Consider the following 19,546-nt stretch of genomic DNA (forward strand, 5'->3'; position numbering starts at 1 on the left):
GTCCATTCTTGACTGGCTTTTGTGATAGCGCCCTTTCATGAGCTTCACCGTGAACAGCGACACTTGATGCCACCCAGTGGTCACTTTACAGTGGGTGTATGTGTAGTTGTTTTGTGCAGTTCTTTTGTGCAGGGAGGGGTGGGGGGGCTGGTGTTGGCGCTGGTCTTTCCAGGTGGTTTGAGGACTGGACTCTTCTCACATTATGATGTTAGGAGAACCGTTCACATATCAATGACTCCCTGGGCCTCACAAGCAGCCAGGTGAGCCGATGCTCTGCCCATGGGTTCCTCCTCCTCTTCCTACGTCTCCACCTCCTCCTCCTCCTCCTCAATGTGGATGGCAGATGTGGATGGGGCCTCCTCAAGCGGCACCCCTCTCTGTTGTGCCATGTTGTGCAGGACACAACACACTACTATAATGCATCCCACTGTGTCTGTTGCGTATTAAAGCGCCCCCCCAGAACGATCGAGGCACCTAAATCGCATTTTGAGCAGCATTATAGCATGCTTAATTGTAGACCTGGTGGCGATATGGCTGTTGTTATATCAACACTTGCTCGGTGATGGGGTTTCTCAGAGGTGTCATGAGCCACGTGTGCAGGGGGTATCCCTTGTCCCCGAGGAGCCAGCCCTTAAGGGTGTTCGGTGCATGGAAGAGGGGCGGGATGTTGGATTCCTTCAGAATGAAGGAATCGTGGCAGCTGCCAGGGAATCTGGCGCACACGTGAAGGAATCTTTTGCGGTGGTCATAAATGGGCTGAGTGTTGATGGAGTGATGAACAGTCCTGGCTCATGTGGAGGTGCTCGTCTTGCTATATGGGTGCAAATGATTGCACCCTGCACCCGTGGGAAGCCAGCCACAGCTTAGAATCCCACTGCCCTCTCCGTCTGGCTGAGGTCGTCCATGGGGAAGTTGACGTACTGCGAGGATTTGCGAAACAAGCTGTCGCTGACCTGCCTTATGCATTTGTATGCAGACAATTGAGAGACCCTGGCGATGTCACTGGTGGCATCCTGGAATGATCCGGAGACGAAGAAGTTGAGGGCAGTGGTGACTTTAACAGCGGCGGGTAATAAGATGCTGCTCAGCCAAGCCGGGAGCAGCTTGGCACGAAGGAGGCTGCAGATGTCTGCGACCACCTGGAGACTCACTCTCAGCCTCCGTATGCACTGGTCCTCAGAGAGGTCCAGGAAGCTGAGCCTTGGTCTGTAGACCCTGTGGCGAGGGTAGTGCCTCCTGCGACATCGCTCCCTCTGTTGCCTCTGTGCTCTTGTACAGGTGCCTGTGGCGCAGCACTGTGTTGTGGCTTCAAGTGGCGGAAGTGCATGCCGTGCCAGTCGAGGCTGGCAATGTTGCTCGTCCTCGGATATACTGGTGAATGCAGCCATGGCGCCCCCCCACCCATCCTGATGGTGTCAGTTTGAGGGGGTCCGAAAAGTTGGTAAATATGTGTGAACCGAATAATTCTGAGTGGAAACTAAGAATACCCAGTGAAAACACAAAGATCTCCCAGCCAAATGATTGTCTGAAAGAACTGAGTGCCCTGCTGCAATAACTCACCTTTTATCCCCATCTGTCAAACAAGCATTTGAATGTCCAACTGGCTGCTGGCTGAAACGTCTCTTGCAACATGGAGTGTTTCTCACAGCACGGGAAACATGCTGAGGATGAATAAAAATTGCTCCCCTGCCTCAATGACCATGAAATTAACTAGTTCAAATACTTCAACTATCTAACTAACTGTCTTAACTGTCATCCCGCCGGCTTTAATTGCCGGTAGTACTTACACATTCGTGAGGTGCACGCACACACAGACGTGTCAGTGGGGAACCCGGAAGTTGGCGGGTTGGAGCCGGCTTCCAAACCCGCTTGGGATTTCCTCTATTTTTGGAGCCCCCAACGCACCTGCACTTGGATTCGAAAATCGGGGCCAATAGATCTGCACTCAGTTGAGTACCGAAGTAACTGGGGATTGGTTGGGTAAGCTTGGAAACGGCTAACTAATTTTTGAAAGAAGAGTTCTCTTTCCACAGATCAGCAATGTCTCAAAATATTTCTGGCTTTCCAGGTTTTAATTATTTAATTTTGCTCTTTTAAACATTCTGTTGCTAAATTGGGTTATGCTGTGGCTATGTTCATATGTCAGTAGAAAACAAACTTTCTTAATAACACACTAATAGTACATAATAGTATGACACCAGTCGCTCTATTGGGTCTCGAATTACATTTAAGTAAATGGGTTTCTTTTTCACACTGTATTTTGTGAAGTCCAGATATGCTACATGCCCATGATAAAATCCTGGCTTCATTTCTTTCCATGTAGTAACATTTTTTAGAAATCTTGCTTGATCTTTTGATGATTTTGTCAATTAGTGCACTGATTGTACACTGGAAAAGTCATAGCATGACTTTTACACCTAGGCAAAAGATTACCAGTGTTCAAGTTGCAGGTGATATAATCTGAAGGTGAGACTTACATACTGAATTTTCAGTTTTTCCAAACTGTTTTTCTAAATATGAAAATGAGGATCCAGCAATTTAAAAAATGTCCAATGAGATATGGATGCTATCTAAATGACAGCAGCAGGCCTATAATTTACAGCAGGAATGCTTATACTGTCTCTGTGTAGTGAGGTACAAGAAAGAAAGAGGCAGCAGGTTTTAGGTTTTTGATGTGTATTATAGTAGTGTAGTGATTATGTTACAGGACTAATAATCCAGAGAATGTGAGTTCAATTCTCATAATGGCAGTTTGAGAATTTGAATTTAGTTTTTAAAAATCTGGAAATATATATATATATATATATATATATCAGGCTACATATCTACATATTTTTACGTATCTACAAATATGTTGCCCGATCTACATATTTAAAGAAGGAACCTGCCTGTTTCCGATGGATGTCCTTCCCACCTGCTCAGAAGAGCAGCTTAAAACTGATGACTGTGGGAAGGGAGCCGTACGTTGGCAGGTAAGTACTCTGGGCAATTATAACTGCCCGCCTGGCCAGTTTCCTCCAGAGGAGCAGGGTTAAAATCAGCCCTTATATTTCAGGGCTCTATTGTGTGTGGATGTATGCCAGAGATTTTGAGAGTGGCTAATGTAGCACCTATAAGGGAGACAGCTAATCCGGATAATTACAGGCCAATCAGCTTACCATCGGTGGTAGGGAATATTTTAGAGTCTTTAATTAAGGATGAAATTACCATGGGGTAAATTTGAACTGAGAGCCATGAAGAGAGCTGGGGGGGGGGGGGGAAGATTTCCGGGTGCAACACCCAGCAGGTAAGTGGGTTGAGATCGCAACCTTAATGAGGCCCATCAACTTCACTTCTGGGTTTCGCATCCGGCAGCCAGCTTGATTCACAGGGGAAAAGATCGGTGGGGGGGGGGGTTGGGGAGAAGATTGGGGGCTGCTGATGAAGAGATCGGGGGGCTGATGAGGAGATCGGAGTTCGGTGGAGGTCGGGTGAAGAGCCGAAGGTAGGTGGTCCACCATGGGAGGGGGGGAAGGGGTTGTCCACCACAGGGGAAGGGGGGCATCATCGGGTGGGGGGAGTGGTCAGCCGATCGCGAGGATCCTGTTGGCCTGGTGAGCTTGTTGGGCCTGGGAGAAGCATTCCTGCTCCTCCGGGCCCACAAGCAGTGCAATAAAGGCACTCATCTCATGGATCCGGACCTTCCTGCCTGATTTTACCTGATGTGAATGGGAAGCGATGGGAAACCCGAACAGGTAAGGTTAAATTCATTTTATTATTCCAATACACAAAATATTACGTGCCTCAAGTATGCCAGTGAGGTACATTGCCCTTTTAAGTATTGGTCCGCCAGCTTTAAGTGGTGGCGGGGCCTCCAGGTGTCTGCTTTCCACACACAGACAAACCTGCCTTGGTTGGACCCAGAAGCAGGTGAGTTGGAGCCTCCATTGAGCTTCAAGGACGGCTCTCAAATGAGTCTATGCAGGCCATGTCAACGGCTGTGCAGACTTTGGATGTCAACATGTCTGCTGTGTTAAACAGGCTGCCAGATACCTTATCCGTGACCTTACAATGCGGTACAATTGTTCACCAAGCTGCTGTCCAGCAAAGTGGTGGGAGTGATGTGGCGCTGGCCTGGGAGAGGAATGATGGCGAAAGGGGACATTGAAGTGGAAACTCTACTCAAAGCGCTCCCACTTCTCACCCTTTGCCCCCCCCCACCCGTAGCCAGTACCCGAAGTGCTGCCTCCTCTCCCAATGACCAAGTTTGCCCCTGCACATGCACAGGTGGAACAGTCTTTGGCGGGGCCCTCACGGGCTCCAAAACTCAGAGGTCATAGGCCAAGAGCATCTCAGCAGTCGAGGCAAGTATCTGAGCAACCTTCCACTACCTCTGCTGAAGCCACAGGTGATGCACAATGTAGAAGTGGTAGAAAGCGTAAGGTTAAGCAATTGTAGTTCAACAAGGATATGCGCAAGGATGTTTGAAGGAACATTATGTTATTAATTTATATATTGGCACATTAAATGTTTTGATTAGCATCACTTCGACGTCTTGGCCATTATTGCATCCCAAGTGTGAAGTCGCCCTTTCATTTGCTTCATCATGAATGCCAAAACATGATGGGACCCATTGGGCAGGTGTGCAATGGGTATATGCGTGGTTGAAGGACTGTTTTGTGTAAAGGGAGGGGGTTTGTGGTGGTTGTTCCAGGCAGCCTGAGTATCTCAAATTCTTTATTTTGCAGCTCTCATTATGAGAACATGTTGAAGATGAGGGCATCCCTGGTATGATGGGCAGCAATGTGTACCGCTGCTCTGGCGATGGGTTCTCCATCTTCATTTTCCTCATCCTCTTCCTCTTCTTCAATGTTGCCGCCAGCAGAGGATGCTTGACGAGTGTCGTTGTCCTCCTCCACCTGTAAACCTCTTTGCTGTGCTATGTTGTGCAGGATGCAGCACACCACAATTATTCTGGACACCCACGCTGGCAAGTACTGAAGGGCTCCTCCAGAACTATCCAGGCACCTGAAGCACATCTTCAACATGCCTATGTGGCTCTGGTTGTACCGCTGATGTGCCTTGCTGGTGGGGTTTCTCACAGGTGTCATGAGCCATGTTTGCAAGGGGAATCCCTTGTCTCATACGAGCCAGCCCTTAAGTCTGTCTCCTGTCTGGGAAAGGTCTGGAATGTTGGACTGGCGCTAAATGAATGAATCACGGCAGCTGCCAGGGAATAGGACGCACACCTGCAGAAATCTCTTCCGGTGGTCGCACACCAGCTCTGCATTGATGGAGTGATAGCCCTTTTGGTTTATGAAGACTCCTGGCTCATGTGGTGGTCCTTGGATTGCCACGTATGTTTAATCGATTGCACCCTGCACCCGTGGTAAGTCAGCCAGAGAGGCGAAACCCGTTGCCCGTTCATTCTGGCTGATGTTGTCATGGAAGAAGTTCACGTAGTCAGACGCCCTGGCAAACAAGCCATCCATCATGAAATATTCAGCATCAGGACCTGCCCTTATGTGCAGACGATTGATACACCCTGGAGATGTCACCGGTGGTGCCCTGGAAGGATCTGGAGGTGAAGAAATTGAGGGCAGTGGTGACTTTAACTGCGACGGGCAATGCACGGCCACCAGGTCCAGCAGGGAGCAGCTCTTCCTGAAGGAGGCTGCAGATGTGTGCGACCACCTGCGGACTCAATCTCAGCCTGCGTAGGTACTGCTCCTCAGAGAGGTCCAGGAAGCTCAGCCTTTGCCTGTATACCTTCTCACGTGGGTAGTGCCTCCTGCGACTTCAGCCCCTCTATTGGTCACCACTCTGATGTTCTCCAGGTCCTGTTGCACACCTCTGTCTACTGCACCAACATATCCCAACACAGCACGATGTGGCTGACGTGGATATTAATTTTCCTGCTCCTCAGATGTCCTCTCGAATACATCCATTGCATCCCCCATCCTGATCTAGTCAGTTTGAGAGGATCCGAAGTCTTCTAAAGCTGCCTTAACAGAAGAACTCAGTTCTCTCAGCCAAATGTTTGCCTGAGAGAACTGAGACCGGCTGCAATGCTTCAGCTTTTAAATATTAATGACAGTTTTGAGTGTACAGGGCACAATTTCAAAATTTGCAGATGACACGAAACTTGGAAATGTAGTAAACAATGAGGAGGATAGTAATAGACTTCAAGAGGACATAGACAGGCTGGCGGAATGGGCGGACATATGGCAGATGAAATTTAATGCAGGGAAGTGAGAAATCATACATTTTGGCAGGAAGAACGAGGAAAGGCAATATAAACTAAATGGTACAATTCTAAAGGGGGTACAGTGCAGAGCGACCTGTGGGTATTTGTGCACAAATCTTTGAAGGTGGCAGGACAGGTTAAGAAAGCGGTTAAAAAAGCATACGGGATGCTGGGCTTTATAAATAGAGGCATAGAGTACAAAAGCATGGAAGTTATGTTGAACCTTTATAAAATACTGGTTCGGCCACAACTGGAGTATTGTGTCCAATTCTGGGCACTGCACATGAGGAAGGATGTGAAGGCTTTAGAGAGGGTGCAGAAAAGATTTACTAGAATAGTTCCAGGGATGAGGGACTTCAGTTATTTGGATAGACTGGAGAAGCTGGGGTTGTTCTCCTTAGAGCAGAGAAGGTTAAGAGGAGATTTGATAGAAGTGTTTAAAATCATGATGGGTTTAGATAAAGTAATTAAATAGAAATTGTTCCTATTGGTGGAAGGGTCAAGAACCAGAGGACACAGATTTAAGGTGATTGGCAAAAGAACCAACGGTGATGTGAGGAAAAACTTTTTTACGCAGTGAATAGTTATGATCTGGAATGCGCTGTCTGAAAGGGTGGTGGATGCAGACTCAATTGTGGCTTTCAAAAAGGAATTGGATAACTATTTGAAGAGAAAAAAATTTGCAACTGAATTTCTCTTACAAAGAGCCGACACAGGCTCCATGGGCCAAATGGCCTCCTTCTGTGCTGTAACGATTCTGTGATTCTATTCTTTTATTGAGATGTGTCAATCACAGGTTTAAAGGACCAAATCAACTTCTGCATGCATCTTGCTTCCGTTTCACTGGCAAGTGAAACGGAAGCAACACCGTTCACCTGACGAAGGAGGAAGCCTCCGAAAGCTTGTGGAATTTAAAATAAATTTGTTGGACTATAACTTGGTGTTGTAAAATTGTTTACAAAAGTTTAAGAAGCCATGGGAAACCCGTGCAGGTAAGACTAAATTAGTTTCAGGTTCAGAATCCACAAAAAATTACATACCTTAAGTATTTGAAGTAGGTAAATTGCCCCTTTAACGATCAGCCCACCGGCATTAATAGGGGATGCAACTTCCAAACACGCCTGGGTTAAACCTGGAAGTGGGTGCGTTGGAGCCGGGTTGCGATCCCGCTGATGAAACCTACAATTTTGACTACCCATCCGCCCCCAGCCCACCCGTTTTTGGGGGTTAAAATTACCCTCACTATTTCCGGTAGTTGAGGGGGTCTAGAACAAGGGACCATAGATACAAAATTAAATGTAAGAATTTTAGAACAGAAGAGAAGAGAAATTTCTTTACACAGAGTTGCGAGGCTGTGGATTTCACTTCCAGCATTAGTGGTTGAGGCAGAAACTATGTCAACATTCAAGATTAGATTGGCTAGGTGGATGAAGGAAAATTGAAGGCACATGGAATCAGGGTGGGTAAATGTGATTAGAATTATTTGCTTGTGTGGAGGGTAAACACCGACATGAACTAGATGGGCCAAATGGTCTGTTTCCATGTTATAACCTCTTTTTTTCTATGTATCTATGAGATGTACTAACCAAAAAGTTTTAAACTGGTGGGTAAATTCACAGATAGCAAAGATCTTACTGAAACTTACCTGTGATTTGGCCTTGTCGTGGATGAGTTCAATGTATGCCAGTGAATCAGCTGAAACCTTCAACTGTAGCTCTTTTTTCTTCAGTTTTCGGAGCTCGCGTTCCTTCTCTCTTTGTTTCATCGACACCGTGTCAGACAATATTTTCTTTTCTGTTTGGATGTAACGAAGGTGCAAGTCCAAGGAAGCTCTGTTAAGATTGAAAAAGGTGTTGTTTAGATGTATTTCTTGATTGCTGTGATCGAATTCATCTTACAAAGAAGTAAATTAACTTATGAGGTGGAAGATTTATCACTCTCTCAAAAGATCTCCATTGTACTCAAATGCAAGTAAAATCATTTACAAAAATGTTTAGAAATTCCAGGTTTTACTATAAAAACATAAAGTTGGTATGCATTGCCTTTAAATTCCAGATTTTTAAGCCCTAAACTTCTAAATCTTATTTACAAAAAAATGCCAATGCGTGCTTTTATTATGGTATTGTGAAAAAGTACAATACTAAGTGTAAACATTCGGTGCACTGATTGTATACTGTAAATTCATATCAATGGCTTTTATACCTAGGGGCAAAAGACTGATCATATCAGTGCTCAAGTCGCAAAACCTGAATGATGGTGGGACTTACAGACCAGGTTTCAGTTCTTCTGAACTGTCTTTTCTGTGTATGTTTGCACAGTTTTACTTTTCCCATTTCGAGGAACTATACTTCATCAGCTGTGAAGTGTCTTGGGACATCTCGAAGTTGTGAAAAGCACTATATAATTGTAAGTTCTTTCTTTCTTTCTTTCTTTCTATATTCAGGCTCAGTGTGAAACAAGATGAATAATGAAAGATAATTTCCTAAGGAAAAAGTCATGATGCTCCAGGCATCATGAGGTAAATTTTAACTTCCAGCCAGGAAGGGGTGGGGGGAGTTGAAGATTTTCGGGTGCGAAAACCGGAAAGTAAGTGGGTGGTCGTGTTAATGAGGCCCATCAACGGCACTTCTGGGTTTTGTGCCTGGCAGCCAGCCTGATTGACTGTCAACAGTGTAAGGAGCTGCACATCAGGGGCATGGGATGGAGAGAGATCACTGGGCTTGGGAAAAAAATCGGGAAGGGGGGGGGGGTGGGAATAGGATATGGACGACAATGGGAGCGGGCATGGACGACATCGCGGAGGTGGGGGAACTTGGATGACATCGGGGTGTCTGGGGGGGATCAGCCACCATCGTGGATCAGGGGAGGGAGGGCAGAGTGGTCAGCCACCATCGTGGATCAGGGTGGGGGGCGGGGGTCAGCCACCATCGTGGATCGGGGTGGGGGGGGTCAGCCACCATCATGGATCGGCGGGGGGGGGGCGTGGTGGTCAGTTACCATCGTGGATTGGGGGGGTGGAGGGGGGGGTGGTCAGCCACCAGTCCGTGTGGTTAAGGTTCTCCCACATTGCTGTTAGGAAGGGAGTTCCAGGATTTTGACCCAGCGACGATGAAGGAACGGAGATATATTTCCAAGTTGGGATGGTGTGCGACTTGGAGGGGAACGTGCAGGTGGTGTTGTTCCCATGTGCCTGCTGCCCTTGTCCTTCTAGGTGGTAGAGGTTGCGAGTTTGGGAAGAACCCTTGGCGAGTTGTTGCAGTGCATCCTGTAGATGGTACACACTGCAGTCATGGTGCCCCGGTGGTGAAGGGAGTGAATGTTTAGGGTGGGGGATGGGGTGCCAATCAAGTGGGCTGCTTTGTCCTGGATGATATCGAGCTTCTTGAGTGTTGTTGGAGTTGCACTCATCCAGGCAAGTAGAGAATATTCCATCACACTCCTGACTTGTGCCTTGTAGATGGTAGAAAGGCTGTGGGGAGTCAGAAGGTGAGTCACTTGCCGCAGAATACCCAGCCTCTGACCTGCTCTTGTAGCCACACCATTTATATGGCTGGTCCAGTTAAGTTTCTGGTCAATGGTGACCCCCAGGATGTTGATGGTGGGGGGTTCGGTGATGGTAATGCCGTTTAATGTCAAGGGGAGGTGGTTAGACTCTCTCTTGTTGGAGATGGTCATTGCCTGGTACTTGTCTGGCGCGAATGTTACTTGCCTTTTATCAGCCCAAGCCTGGATGTTGTCCAGGTCTTGCTGCTTGCAGGCACGGACTGCTTCATTATCTGAGGGGTTGTGAATGGAACTGGGCATACTGGATGCCAAGGATTTATTGTGCCTGAGAGGCCGGGGATGCGACAAACTCGGGTATGGGAGTCCCCGCCTCAATGTCCATGGCCTTGTTTGGGGTGGGCAGAGGCTCTTCCCCAACAAAGGTCACAGGAAACTCCTGGTGACGCAGGTGTCAATTTTCAGCCCTTCCGGAAGGGTTGAGGATTTTCAGCCCCCTCTTCTTTCAGTGGGAGGCTTAAACAATGAGCATCTTTCTGTTATAGAAAGATTGCTTCATCAGATCTTAGATGCAGCAGGAGAAAACTGAATTGTGAATAAAAAGGTATGACAGTAAAGATGAAAAAGTAACATTTAAAAACTTGCTGAGCAGTTTCTCCCAACTGCACTAGTTTAGGAAATGACATGCAGAAAAAACAGATGAGACCTGTCCTCTGCACCGCATGGAGCTCCTGCCCTCCCCCATCAAGGAATTACCATTCACATTTTCCTTTTGTAAATACAAATGAACACAAAGCCCATTATCATTATTATGGTAGGAGGGATAATGTTCAGTGTTCACTACAAACCTTTCTCCCATTAACGCAGATTCGTTCTCTTTAGCCAATTCTGTGATCTTAACTAACTGGTTGAGGTCTTGCTCTTTGTTGTCCAGTGAAACCCTTTTTTGATCCAACTCTTTCATTACCTCCAATTTCTCATCTTCTATCATTCTGCATTTATGTTCGATGTGTTGTACAGAATTAAGAAGTTCACTGAATTGCAAATCTATTTCAGCTTTTGCCTTCTCCAAATTGCTGAGGTAAACAAGAACATTTGCATTTTAACAAACTGCAACTGCAAAGTTTTTGAATTTTCACCATAAATGCAAGGAATTATATTGCTATTTTACATCATCTTAATAAATTATCAGGATAAATAAATAGATATTATAACATCCCTACACAAACTCTCATTCACAAACAATGGAAGAAAAAGAGAATGATAAAAACACATCTTGTGCCAAACAAGATGGGTTTTACATAAGCACTTGTAATTGCCATTGATTTTAATGTGAGAAGAACCCTCACAAGTGCAACCCACTAACTACTATTTCATCTTACAAACTAATTTTGTTTACTTTTTAACTCTTTTGAGTTCCTGATCTGAGCTGTATTAAGAGTGTAAGCACCGAGCAGAGTCTTTGCATCTTCTAGTAGGAGAAAAGGAAAACTATATTCATACCTGGGTTTTCCCTGGCCCCTCATGGCAGCAGGCTACAAAGGTATTGGTGACATTTAGGTTTGGTCAAAATCGGTATGCAGTGTGAGCTTCCAGCTCAGTGTTCACAATGGTTGCTGCTGCTACAAAAAGGACTGCAAAAAGGATTTCAGCAACTATTTAACAGAAAGTAAGCTACTTAAGGATAACCGTCTGAATTTGAAGCACACCAAATTTTGGATGGAAGAAATTTTTTTGTGTGGCAAAAAAACATGGAGGCAGGAAAAGGAGTCTTTAGGCAAGTGTTGTAGCCCATGATCAAAGCTTTTGTTTGATGTTTGGAATCGCTGGGTGTGAGGTGAGCTGCTCTCTTCGGCACTTTAGGGCTCAGTAACTGGGTACAGTAGTGTAGTGGTTATGTTACTGGATTAGAAATCCAGAGGCTTGGACTAATGATCCCATAAGAATTTAAATTCAAATCCCACCATGGCAGTTTGAGAATTTGAACAGAACTTCCCCAAAACTGACATTAAATTGACAAGTCTGTAGTTTCCTGGTTTCTCCCTTCTTAAATAATGGGGTGACATTTGCTATTTTTCAATCCAAAGGCACAATTCCCAAATCTAGAGAACTTTGGAAAATTATAACTAACACATCTCCAATTTCCTCACATGTTTCTTTTCATTCCCTAAAGTGGAAACTATCAGGTCCTGGAGATTTGTCCATCTTAAGTCCCTTCATTTTCTCCATTACTGTTTTTTAACATATTAAATTCACTAAGTTCCTCCCCATGTCTTATTTTTTAGGTTCCTTGTACCGCTGGTATTTTGTCCTCTTCCTCTACTGTGAAAATTGATACAAAGTATTCATTTAAAAAGTCTGCCATTTCCTTATTACCCATTGTAATCTCACTGCATCTGTCTTTAATGGGCCCACATTTCCCCTTAGCACTCTTTCTCTTAATATATTTCTAAAAACTTTTACTGTTAGATTTCATATCCCTTTTGCACCTTTAAATACTTTCTTTGTATCCCTTTGTTGCTTTTTATAGCTCCCCCAGTCTGATGGATTTCCACTTTTCCTTGCATTTGTGTAAGCCTTTTCTTTCAGCTTGATACTGACTCTTACCTCATTTGTTGACCATGGTTGGTTAACTGCACAAGTGGAGCTTTTGCCTTTTAGGGGCATGTACAGGTTTTGTATTGTACCAAAAATATCTTTGAATACTCCCCACTGTTTGTAGGTTTACCTATTAACAGTCCAGCCCAGTTTACTATGGTCAATCTGTTTCTCATCCCTTTGAAGTTTGTCTTACTTAAATTTAAAACCATAGTTTGTGATTTTCACTTCTCCCTCTCAAACCTAACATCAAATGCAATCATATTACGGCCTCTATTTTCAAGATGATCCGTTACCGTCAGATTGTTAACTAACTTATTACCCATCACTAAATCTAGTATGGCCTGTTCCCTTGTCTGTTCTGAAACACATTGTTCCAGAAAACTGTCTCAAATGCACTCTAGAAATTCATTGCCTTTGAGCTATTCCGATCCTCCAAGTCTATGTGAAAATGAAAAATGCTGTTGTAACCACATTGTTTTTGCTACATGTTTCCCTGATCTCTGTGTTTATACATCCCCGCCCCCCCACCACTACATCGCTAGTCAGGAGGTCTGTAGACAACTTCAACCAGAGTTATGCATCCTTTACTGTTCCTTAGTTCTACCCATACTATTTCCACTGCCTGTTCACCCTTACTGAAATCCTTTCTTTCCACTGCTGTAATTGTTTCTTTTATCAATATTGCTATTCCTCCTCCTTCCCCAATTTCGCTGTCCTTTCTGAAGATCCTATAGCCTTTAGCTCCCAGTCATTCCCAGTTTGTAGGTCTCTGTAATAGTCTCTGTAATGGCTACACGGAGCACGGTGCCACAGAATTAACTGATATATTTTAGTATCACCATGTTTGAGTTAAAATCTCAAAAAATGGCTTGTCGAGAGAGCTTGGAATTTTCTGGAGCTGCCAGCAGAATTACAGAACATATCAAAAAAGTTTTTAAAATAGTAGGATGTACTATTATGTGCTGCTAATCACTATCCTGAAGTGAAGGACTTTTTACAATAAATTGAAATTCTAAGTTGCTGCAGTTTTTGTCCATATTGTTCTATCTGGCATTAGGAGTTCCAAATTGCAAATCATTTCCTCTGTTACAAACAAGATGTTTCAAAATGTTAGCAATGTATGCTGATTACAACAAAAAAACTTCCTGAAAACATCAAAATGTCAGTTCCCAGAAAACGAGCATGACTCAGAAATGCATTTGGTCAATGATGTGTAATTTTCTCCTCTGCTACCTACATGCAAAGTAGCTTATCATCACTTAAGTGTAAATTGTAACCATTTGCCTGCAACTTCTTAAAGAAAACTTACTTTCTCTTGCGGTTTATTTTCTGTATATCTTTGGCCAGCTGACCAGGAATAGTATGCAGTTGGACCAAATCGAGCTATAAGATAGGAAAAAAAAGGATAAAATTGCCTGAAAACAATAAGTTGTTACTTATTGGGAAACAGTTTGTGTGATTTCTGCAGATCACTGTAGTTAAAGAACACAGTGCATCAACATTGACCAATGGATAAACTATGTTCTTTTAAAAATATTGCCTTGCTTAGAAAGGAAGTTTTGGTCACGTTAAGAGAACTGCTTTAGATTAGCGTCAATTGGCCTATTATTTTATTTATACAAAAATGAAAGGAGAGATTTTAACCCTGCCCATCTGGTGGTCAGTTAAAATAACCCAGGGACTTATCCACCGATGTCCTGCTCTCTTCCCGCAGTGTTCGATTTTAACCTGCTCTTCTAAGCAGGCGGGAAGGACACTTGCCGGAAACCGACGGGATAATTCTTCAACTATGTAGATTGGGCTGCGACTACTATTGTAACCATGGGCCTGAGCAGGGAAGTTGTTGTGGCTTTCCCACCAGATCAACCTAGCGGGAAGAGGAGCCCAGACCAGAAGAAGCACAAAGAAATAAGTTTTAAAACTTTTTTTTAACTTTCCTTGTGGGGCCAGGAGGAGCAGGAGTGCTGCTCAGTGCCCCACAAGGAAAGTTTAGGCCACCCCGGCCCCGGGTGCCCCATCTGCCCCGACTGCGAGGCTGTCCTGAAGGCCCCTCCCTGTGACTTATCTGAGTACCATTCCTTTGGGTCCTGGCAGCGGCCTCCTGCCACCCAAAATTGTGCTCCAACCTGCCAGCCAGCTGGTGCTTCCTGCCAATTTTGGAGCACCGGAGGCACTGAATGGATGGGACCCAACATTCAAGAAGCTCGACACCATCCAGGACAAAGCAGCCCGCTTGATTGGCACCCCATCCCCCACCCTAAACATTCACTCCCTTCACCACCGGCGCACCATGGCTGCAGTGTGTACCATCTACAGGATGCACTGCAACAACTCGCCAAGGGTTCTTCGACAGCACCTCCCAAACCCGCGGCCTCTACCACCTAGAAGGACAAGGGCAGCAGGCACATGGGAACAACACCACCTGCATGTTCCCCACCAAGTCACACACCATCCCGACTTGGATATATATCTCCGTTCCTTCATCGTCGCTGAGTCAAAATCCTGGAACTCCCTTCCTAACAGGTTCCCGCATCAAGTTAAAATCGGGGCTGAAATCTTTAACTGCACAGCTTCTGTCAAGGCTGAATGCCACTTTTTAAATTTATTACTGATGTTCAAAACAATAGTGGGGCCAATAATGCAGTGCCCAGTTCCCATAATGCTCATGTTCGCCAGGTGTCTACATCCCGCTTTATGGGACACTAAGGGCCCGATATTAGGAGGGACGCAGGTTGGCAGCGGGGGGTCGACTGGGCGCGTGCGTAACGCGCCCAGTAAAATCGGTGGGTTCCCCACGTGATTGTAAGTAAATTGAAGCCACTTACCTTGGCTTCCGGGTTTCGCGCTGAAAAGCTGCGCAGAGGGCGGACTGCGCACCCGCATCATAGGCTGTCAGATGGAGGAGCCCTATTTAAAGGGGCAGTCCTTCACTGACTGATGCTGCAGAAAATAGGCAAAATTACAGCATGGAGCAGCCCAGGGGGAAGGCTGCTCCCAGGTTTAATGATGCCTCACTCCAGGTCTTGCTGGATAGGGTGAGGAAGAGAAGGAGGAGGAGGCAGATCTTCCACCCGGCGGACGGGAGGAAGTGGCCTGCCTCTGCTATCACAAAGGCCTGACTCGAGGTGGCAGAGGAGGTCACCTGCACCACCAACATATCACACACCTGCATACAGTGCATGAGGCGCTTCAATGACCTAACCAGGTCAGCCGAAGCGAGTACTCTTACTCATTCCCCTACACTCCGTCTGCCACATCACTGCCCCCACCCCACATCTCCTTCTGCACTGCCAACACTATTCTATCACATCACTCCTCACACCCACTGAACCCTCATCCTCATCTTACCTGCACTCCCTCACCTCCCCAGTACTCATCCCACCATTACCACTCATCCCAATCCTCATTCAATCTCATGGCTCTGTCTCGTACTCACCCTCTCATGCATCTCTTTCACGGTCAGCCTCACCCAACCTGCCACTACCTGTGCTGCAGCCATAGGGCATGCATCACGTATGTGTTGTAGGAAGCGTAAGGCAAACGTGTTGTGAGCATGAGGGGATGCACAAGGGTGTTTGAGGGTTTGTCATGGCTTTTACTTATATTTGATTTCTGATCAACTCACATTACATATTATACTGTCACCACTACTGCCACGTCTTGGCCATTCTTGACTGGCTTGTGCAATAAGGCCCTTTCATGAGGTTCTCCTTGAACACCCTTGATGCTACCCATTGGGTCACCCTACGCCGTCCACCTCCGCCACGTGGAGCTACACAATACAGGTGCCTGTTGCGCAGCACTGTGTTGTGTAGCTCCACGTGGCGGAGGTGGACGGCGTGCCTGGCGAGGCTGGTGATGTTGCTTGTCCTCCAATGGAGTGATGAATACAGCTATAGAACTCCCCACCCCCCCTCATCCTGACGGCGTGAGTGTGAGGGGGTCCGCAAGGTAGGTAAATGTGTTTGGACAGCAGAGTTTAGGGTATGATGTAATAATTTTGAGTGTGGAGACAATGGTGTAGCAGGCAAAACTTTGTCTGAGATGACAGAGTGCCCTGCTGCAATGAATGAGGTATTCCCCCCAACTGTCAAGGAATCCTCTGCATCTCCCACTGGCTGCTGACTGAAACACATCTGCAACAACAGGGAGTGTTTCCCACATCATGGGAAACACGCTGAGGAGAGTCCAAAATCACATTCCTGCTAAAATCTCTTCCCAATGAGGTCTGTCAACGACCTCAAGTACCTCCCTAACTATCTAAACTGTCATCTCGCCGGCTTTAATTGCCGGTGGGAGTCCCGCATGCGGGGGTTGCGCGCGCACCGATTCGCATCATTGGGGAACCCGGAAGTGGGCGGGTTGGAGCCGGGCTCCCGACCCGCTCCGGGATTCCCCAATTTTAGGAACCCCCCGCCACGAACGCACCCGCTCGGCCATCCTAAAATTGACCCCTAAGGCTCAGTCAGCATCTGGTGTGCAGGATATTCCATAATGTGGTCCTGAAACACCTGTGGCACCGAGAGTCTATGTTTCAACTGTGCGCAAGGCTCATTAAGGCCCTGGCAATTATAAAGGCACTGAGCATTGCGCCACACACTCAGGTCCTGTATAAAAAGGCTTTTCTCCGGTTGGATCCTTTCCCTTCAAGTAGACTTATTTGTTTGAAAGTTGCGAATTGCTGTGTTTGTTTCCAATTATTTCAGTACTGCACTACAATTTTGTAGAATCAAGCTTATTGAGAGCTCCTTGAAGCTCGATCCCATCTGCCAACCCTGCCTGTTTTCCAAGGGATATTTCATTGTATCAAAAAAAAAGCAAAATACAGCAAATGCTAAAAATCTGAAATAAAAACAGAAAACACTAGAGACAATCTGTAGGTCAGGCATCATCTGTCAAGAGAACACAAATCAGTTGATGTTTGAGGTATAGACCCTTCCTCTCTTGGCATACTCTGAAGGGTCCTCAAGGCACTTGTCACTGCCTCCTTATGAACAGCAACTCCAACTGCCCAATCCTCCTCCCTCACTGATCTTCTCACACAGCGTGCCCTGTGGAGGCTAACCTCAGCAGCCTCCATCCTGCTCACCCCACTCACCACTGTCCGCTTGAACTCTGCCAGCAGATCGACAAACACCATCTCCACATTTACCTCCAAAATAAGGCTCTTGTCATCCACAATCTAATTGTGGATGATTGCATTAATACCCAGGCTTGGACTGAAACTTGGTTCATGGGTGGTGACACCTTGTCCCTTACTGAACCATCTCCTTAAACCCATTTCCCCTACCCCCTCCACCCTCGCCTTTAACTAGTATGAGGAGCTCATAAATTTCTTTGTTACTAAGATAGAGACCATCCATTCAGGTGCCTCTGTTGCTTCCCCTCCTTTCCTTTGCCCTCCACTTCTCCCCAGCCACCCCTCTGCCCTATCCATGAACCCTTTTCTCTCTCTAGATGCTATCTCTAAGCTCTTCTTGTCCATGAGACCCACCTTCTGCTCATTTAAACCCAATCCCACTAAACTGCTGACCACCGAATTTCGCTTCCTGGCCATGTTAGCTAACATTGTAAATGGTTCACTCTGCTTGGACACTGTCCTGCTCCCTTTCAAAACCGTCCTCATCATACTACTCCTCAAAAAACCCTCCCTCGACCCTTCTGTCCTTGCAAACAACCATCCCATCTCCAACCTACTTTTCCTCTCCAAAGTCCCTCCCTATCTGTGTAAGCCCCGCCCACCTCCACCAAACTTTCTGTTTCTCTGACTCTGGCCACTTGTGCATCCCCTCCTCCCTTCACGTCACCATTGGTGGCTGTGACTCCAGCCACCTAGGCCCCATACTTTGGAACTCCTTCTCTAAACCCCTCTGCCTGTCACCTCACTCCTTAAAACCTTCCTTAAAACCCACCTCTTTAATCAAGCTTTTGGTCATCCCTGCTAATATCTCCTTCTTTGGCACAAAGCCCATTTTTTTTATTATGCCTCTGTGAAGCTGCTTGGGATGTACTTCGAAGATAAGGGCACTATAGAAAGGCAGATGAGGCCTATGAATTAAAATCGCCCAGGCATCATACTTCCGAGGTCAGTATGGTTTACAGCACGCCTCAGTCCCCTCTCACCTGATTCCCGCCCCAAATTAAAACCGGGATTTAGTATGTCACAAAAAAAAATCACCATCTAAGCAGTAGAATTATTGTAAATAGTTAACTGACTTAGTTGTCAGATTCAAATGATTGAAAAATTGAAGTTTTAACGTTAGCCAAAAGATGTTTAATGTGGTGATATTTATGTTCAGCTATACACATGATAAGGCAAATGGTTATTATAATGGTTCTGAAGTTTAACGCAGATAATCCAATAAAGGCAAAATATGCATATCTTAAATGGGCAGCTTATGGCACTCTTACCTTCAGGTGCGCCTCCTCCTCTAGCTTCTCTCCCAGTTCTTTTTGCACATCTTCCATTTCTTCAGTTTTCACTTCCACCTCTTCTTTTGATGTTTTTATTTCACGTTTCCTCTGTGAAATCTCTTTCCTTAGTTCAATACAACCATCTTTCAGTGCTTTAGTCTTCCTTTCAAAATCCTACAAAAAACAAAACAAAAACAAAGTCAAAAATTAAAACATAGCTCTAGGAACAAAATATGTCTTTAATACAATTAAAAGCTTTTTAAAACCATTAATGATATAGATATTGATTAATGATATTGATTACCAGCGGAGGCTTGTCTCCATTTGACATTAGGGAATATGTACCTTTCCATTTTATTGCCAAACAGCAAGGAGACACTGCAACATTGTGAAAAGTATTGAACCATCTTCTGTTTTCTCCCCACATGATAGGATATGGTATTCACTTTATCTACTTGCTAAAATTTAAACCTGAAACCTTCTTGGCCCAAGTCTGGCACTCAACCAATTGAGTTGCCGACGATATGTAGGAAGTCCTCATCAAGACTATCAACATTTATGGCTTGGAATTATGCCATGTCTGAGGGCTAGATTTCCTCAGGTTGACAAACAGGGCTATGATACTGAATCAGTGGTTGGATATTCCCTTTGTACTGCACTGAAATTGCTGACAGTAATGAGCACAGCCAATCTTTCTTGATAACTCCCAGTAGTTCTAGCTGTCTTTGTTTCTTGTTGCCTTAGCATGGACTGAATATGATTGCACACCAAGGAACTGAATGTTCGTAACTGAACAGAGCTTGA

The 19,546-nt window shown here is 45.5% G+C and overlaps 1 protein-coding gene across 1 annotated transcript in view; it reads right to left on the minus strand.

Annotated features, from left to right (window-relative positions):
• ccdc146 (coiled-coil domain containing 146) overlaps positions 1-19,546 on the minus strand; it is a 124,468-nt gene that overhangs the window by 47,014 nt on the left and 57,908 nt on the right. Inside the window, exons 6-9 of the mRNA XM_068005371.1 lie at positions 18,740-18,916; positions 13,638-13,711; positions 10,576-10,803; positions 7,872-8,058 (exon numbers count right to left, since the gene is read on the minus strand). Coding sequence (XP_067861472.1) covers positions 7,872-8,058; positions 10,576-10,803; positions 13,638-13,711; positions 18,740-18,916 — 666 coding nt within the window. The remainder of the gene's footprint in view (positions 1-7,871; positions 8,059-10,575; positions 10,804-13,637; positions 13,712-18,739; positions 18,917-19,546) is intronic.

The sequence above is a fragment of the Heptranchias perlo genome, chromosome 24 (assembly GCF_035084215.1).
Source record: "Heptranchias perlo isolate sHepPer1 chromosome 24, sHepPer1.hap1, whole genome shotgun sequence".
In the NCBI taxonomy this organism is placed as follows: Eukaryota; Metazoa; Chordata; class Chondrichthyes; order Hexanchiformes; family Hexanchidae; genus Heptranchias; species Heptranchias perlo.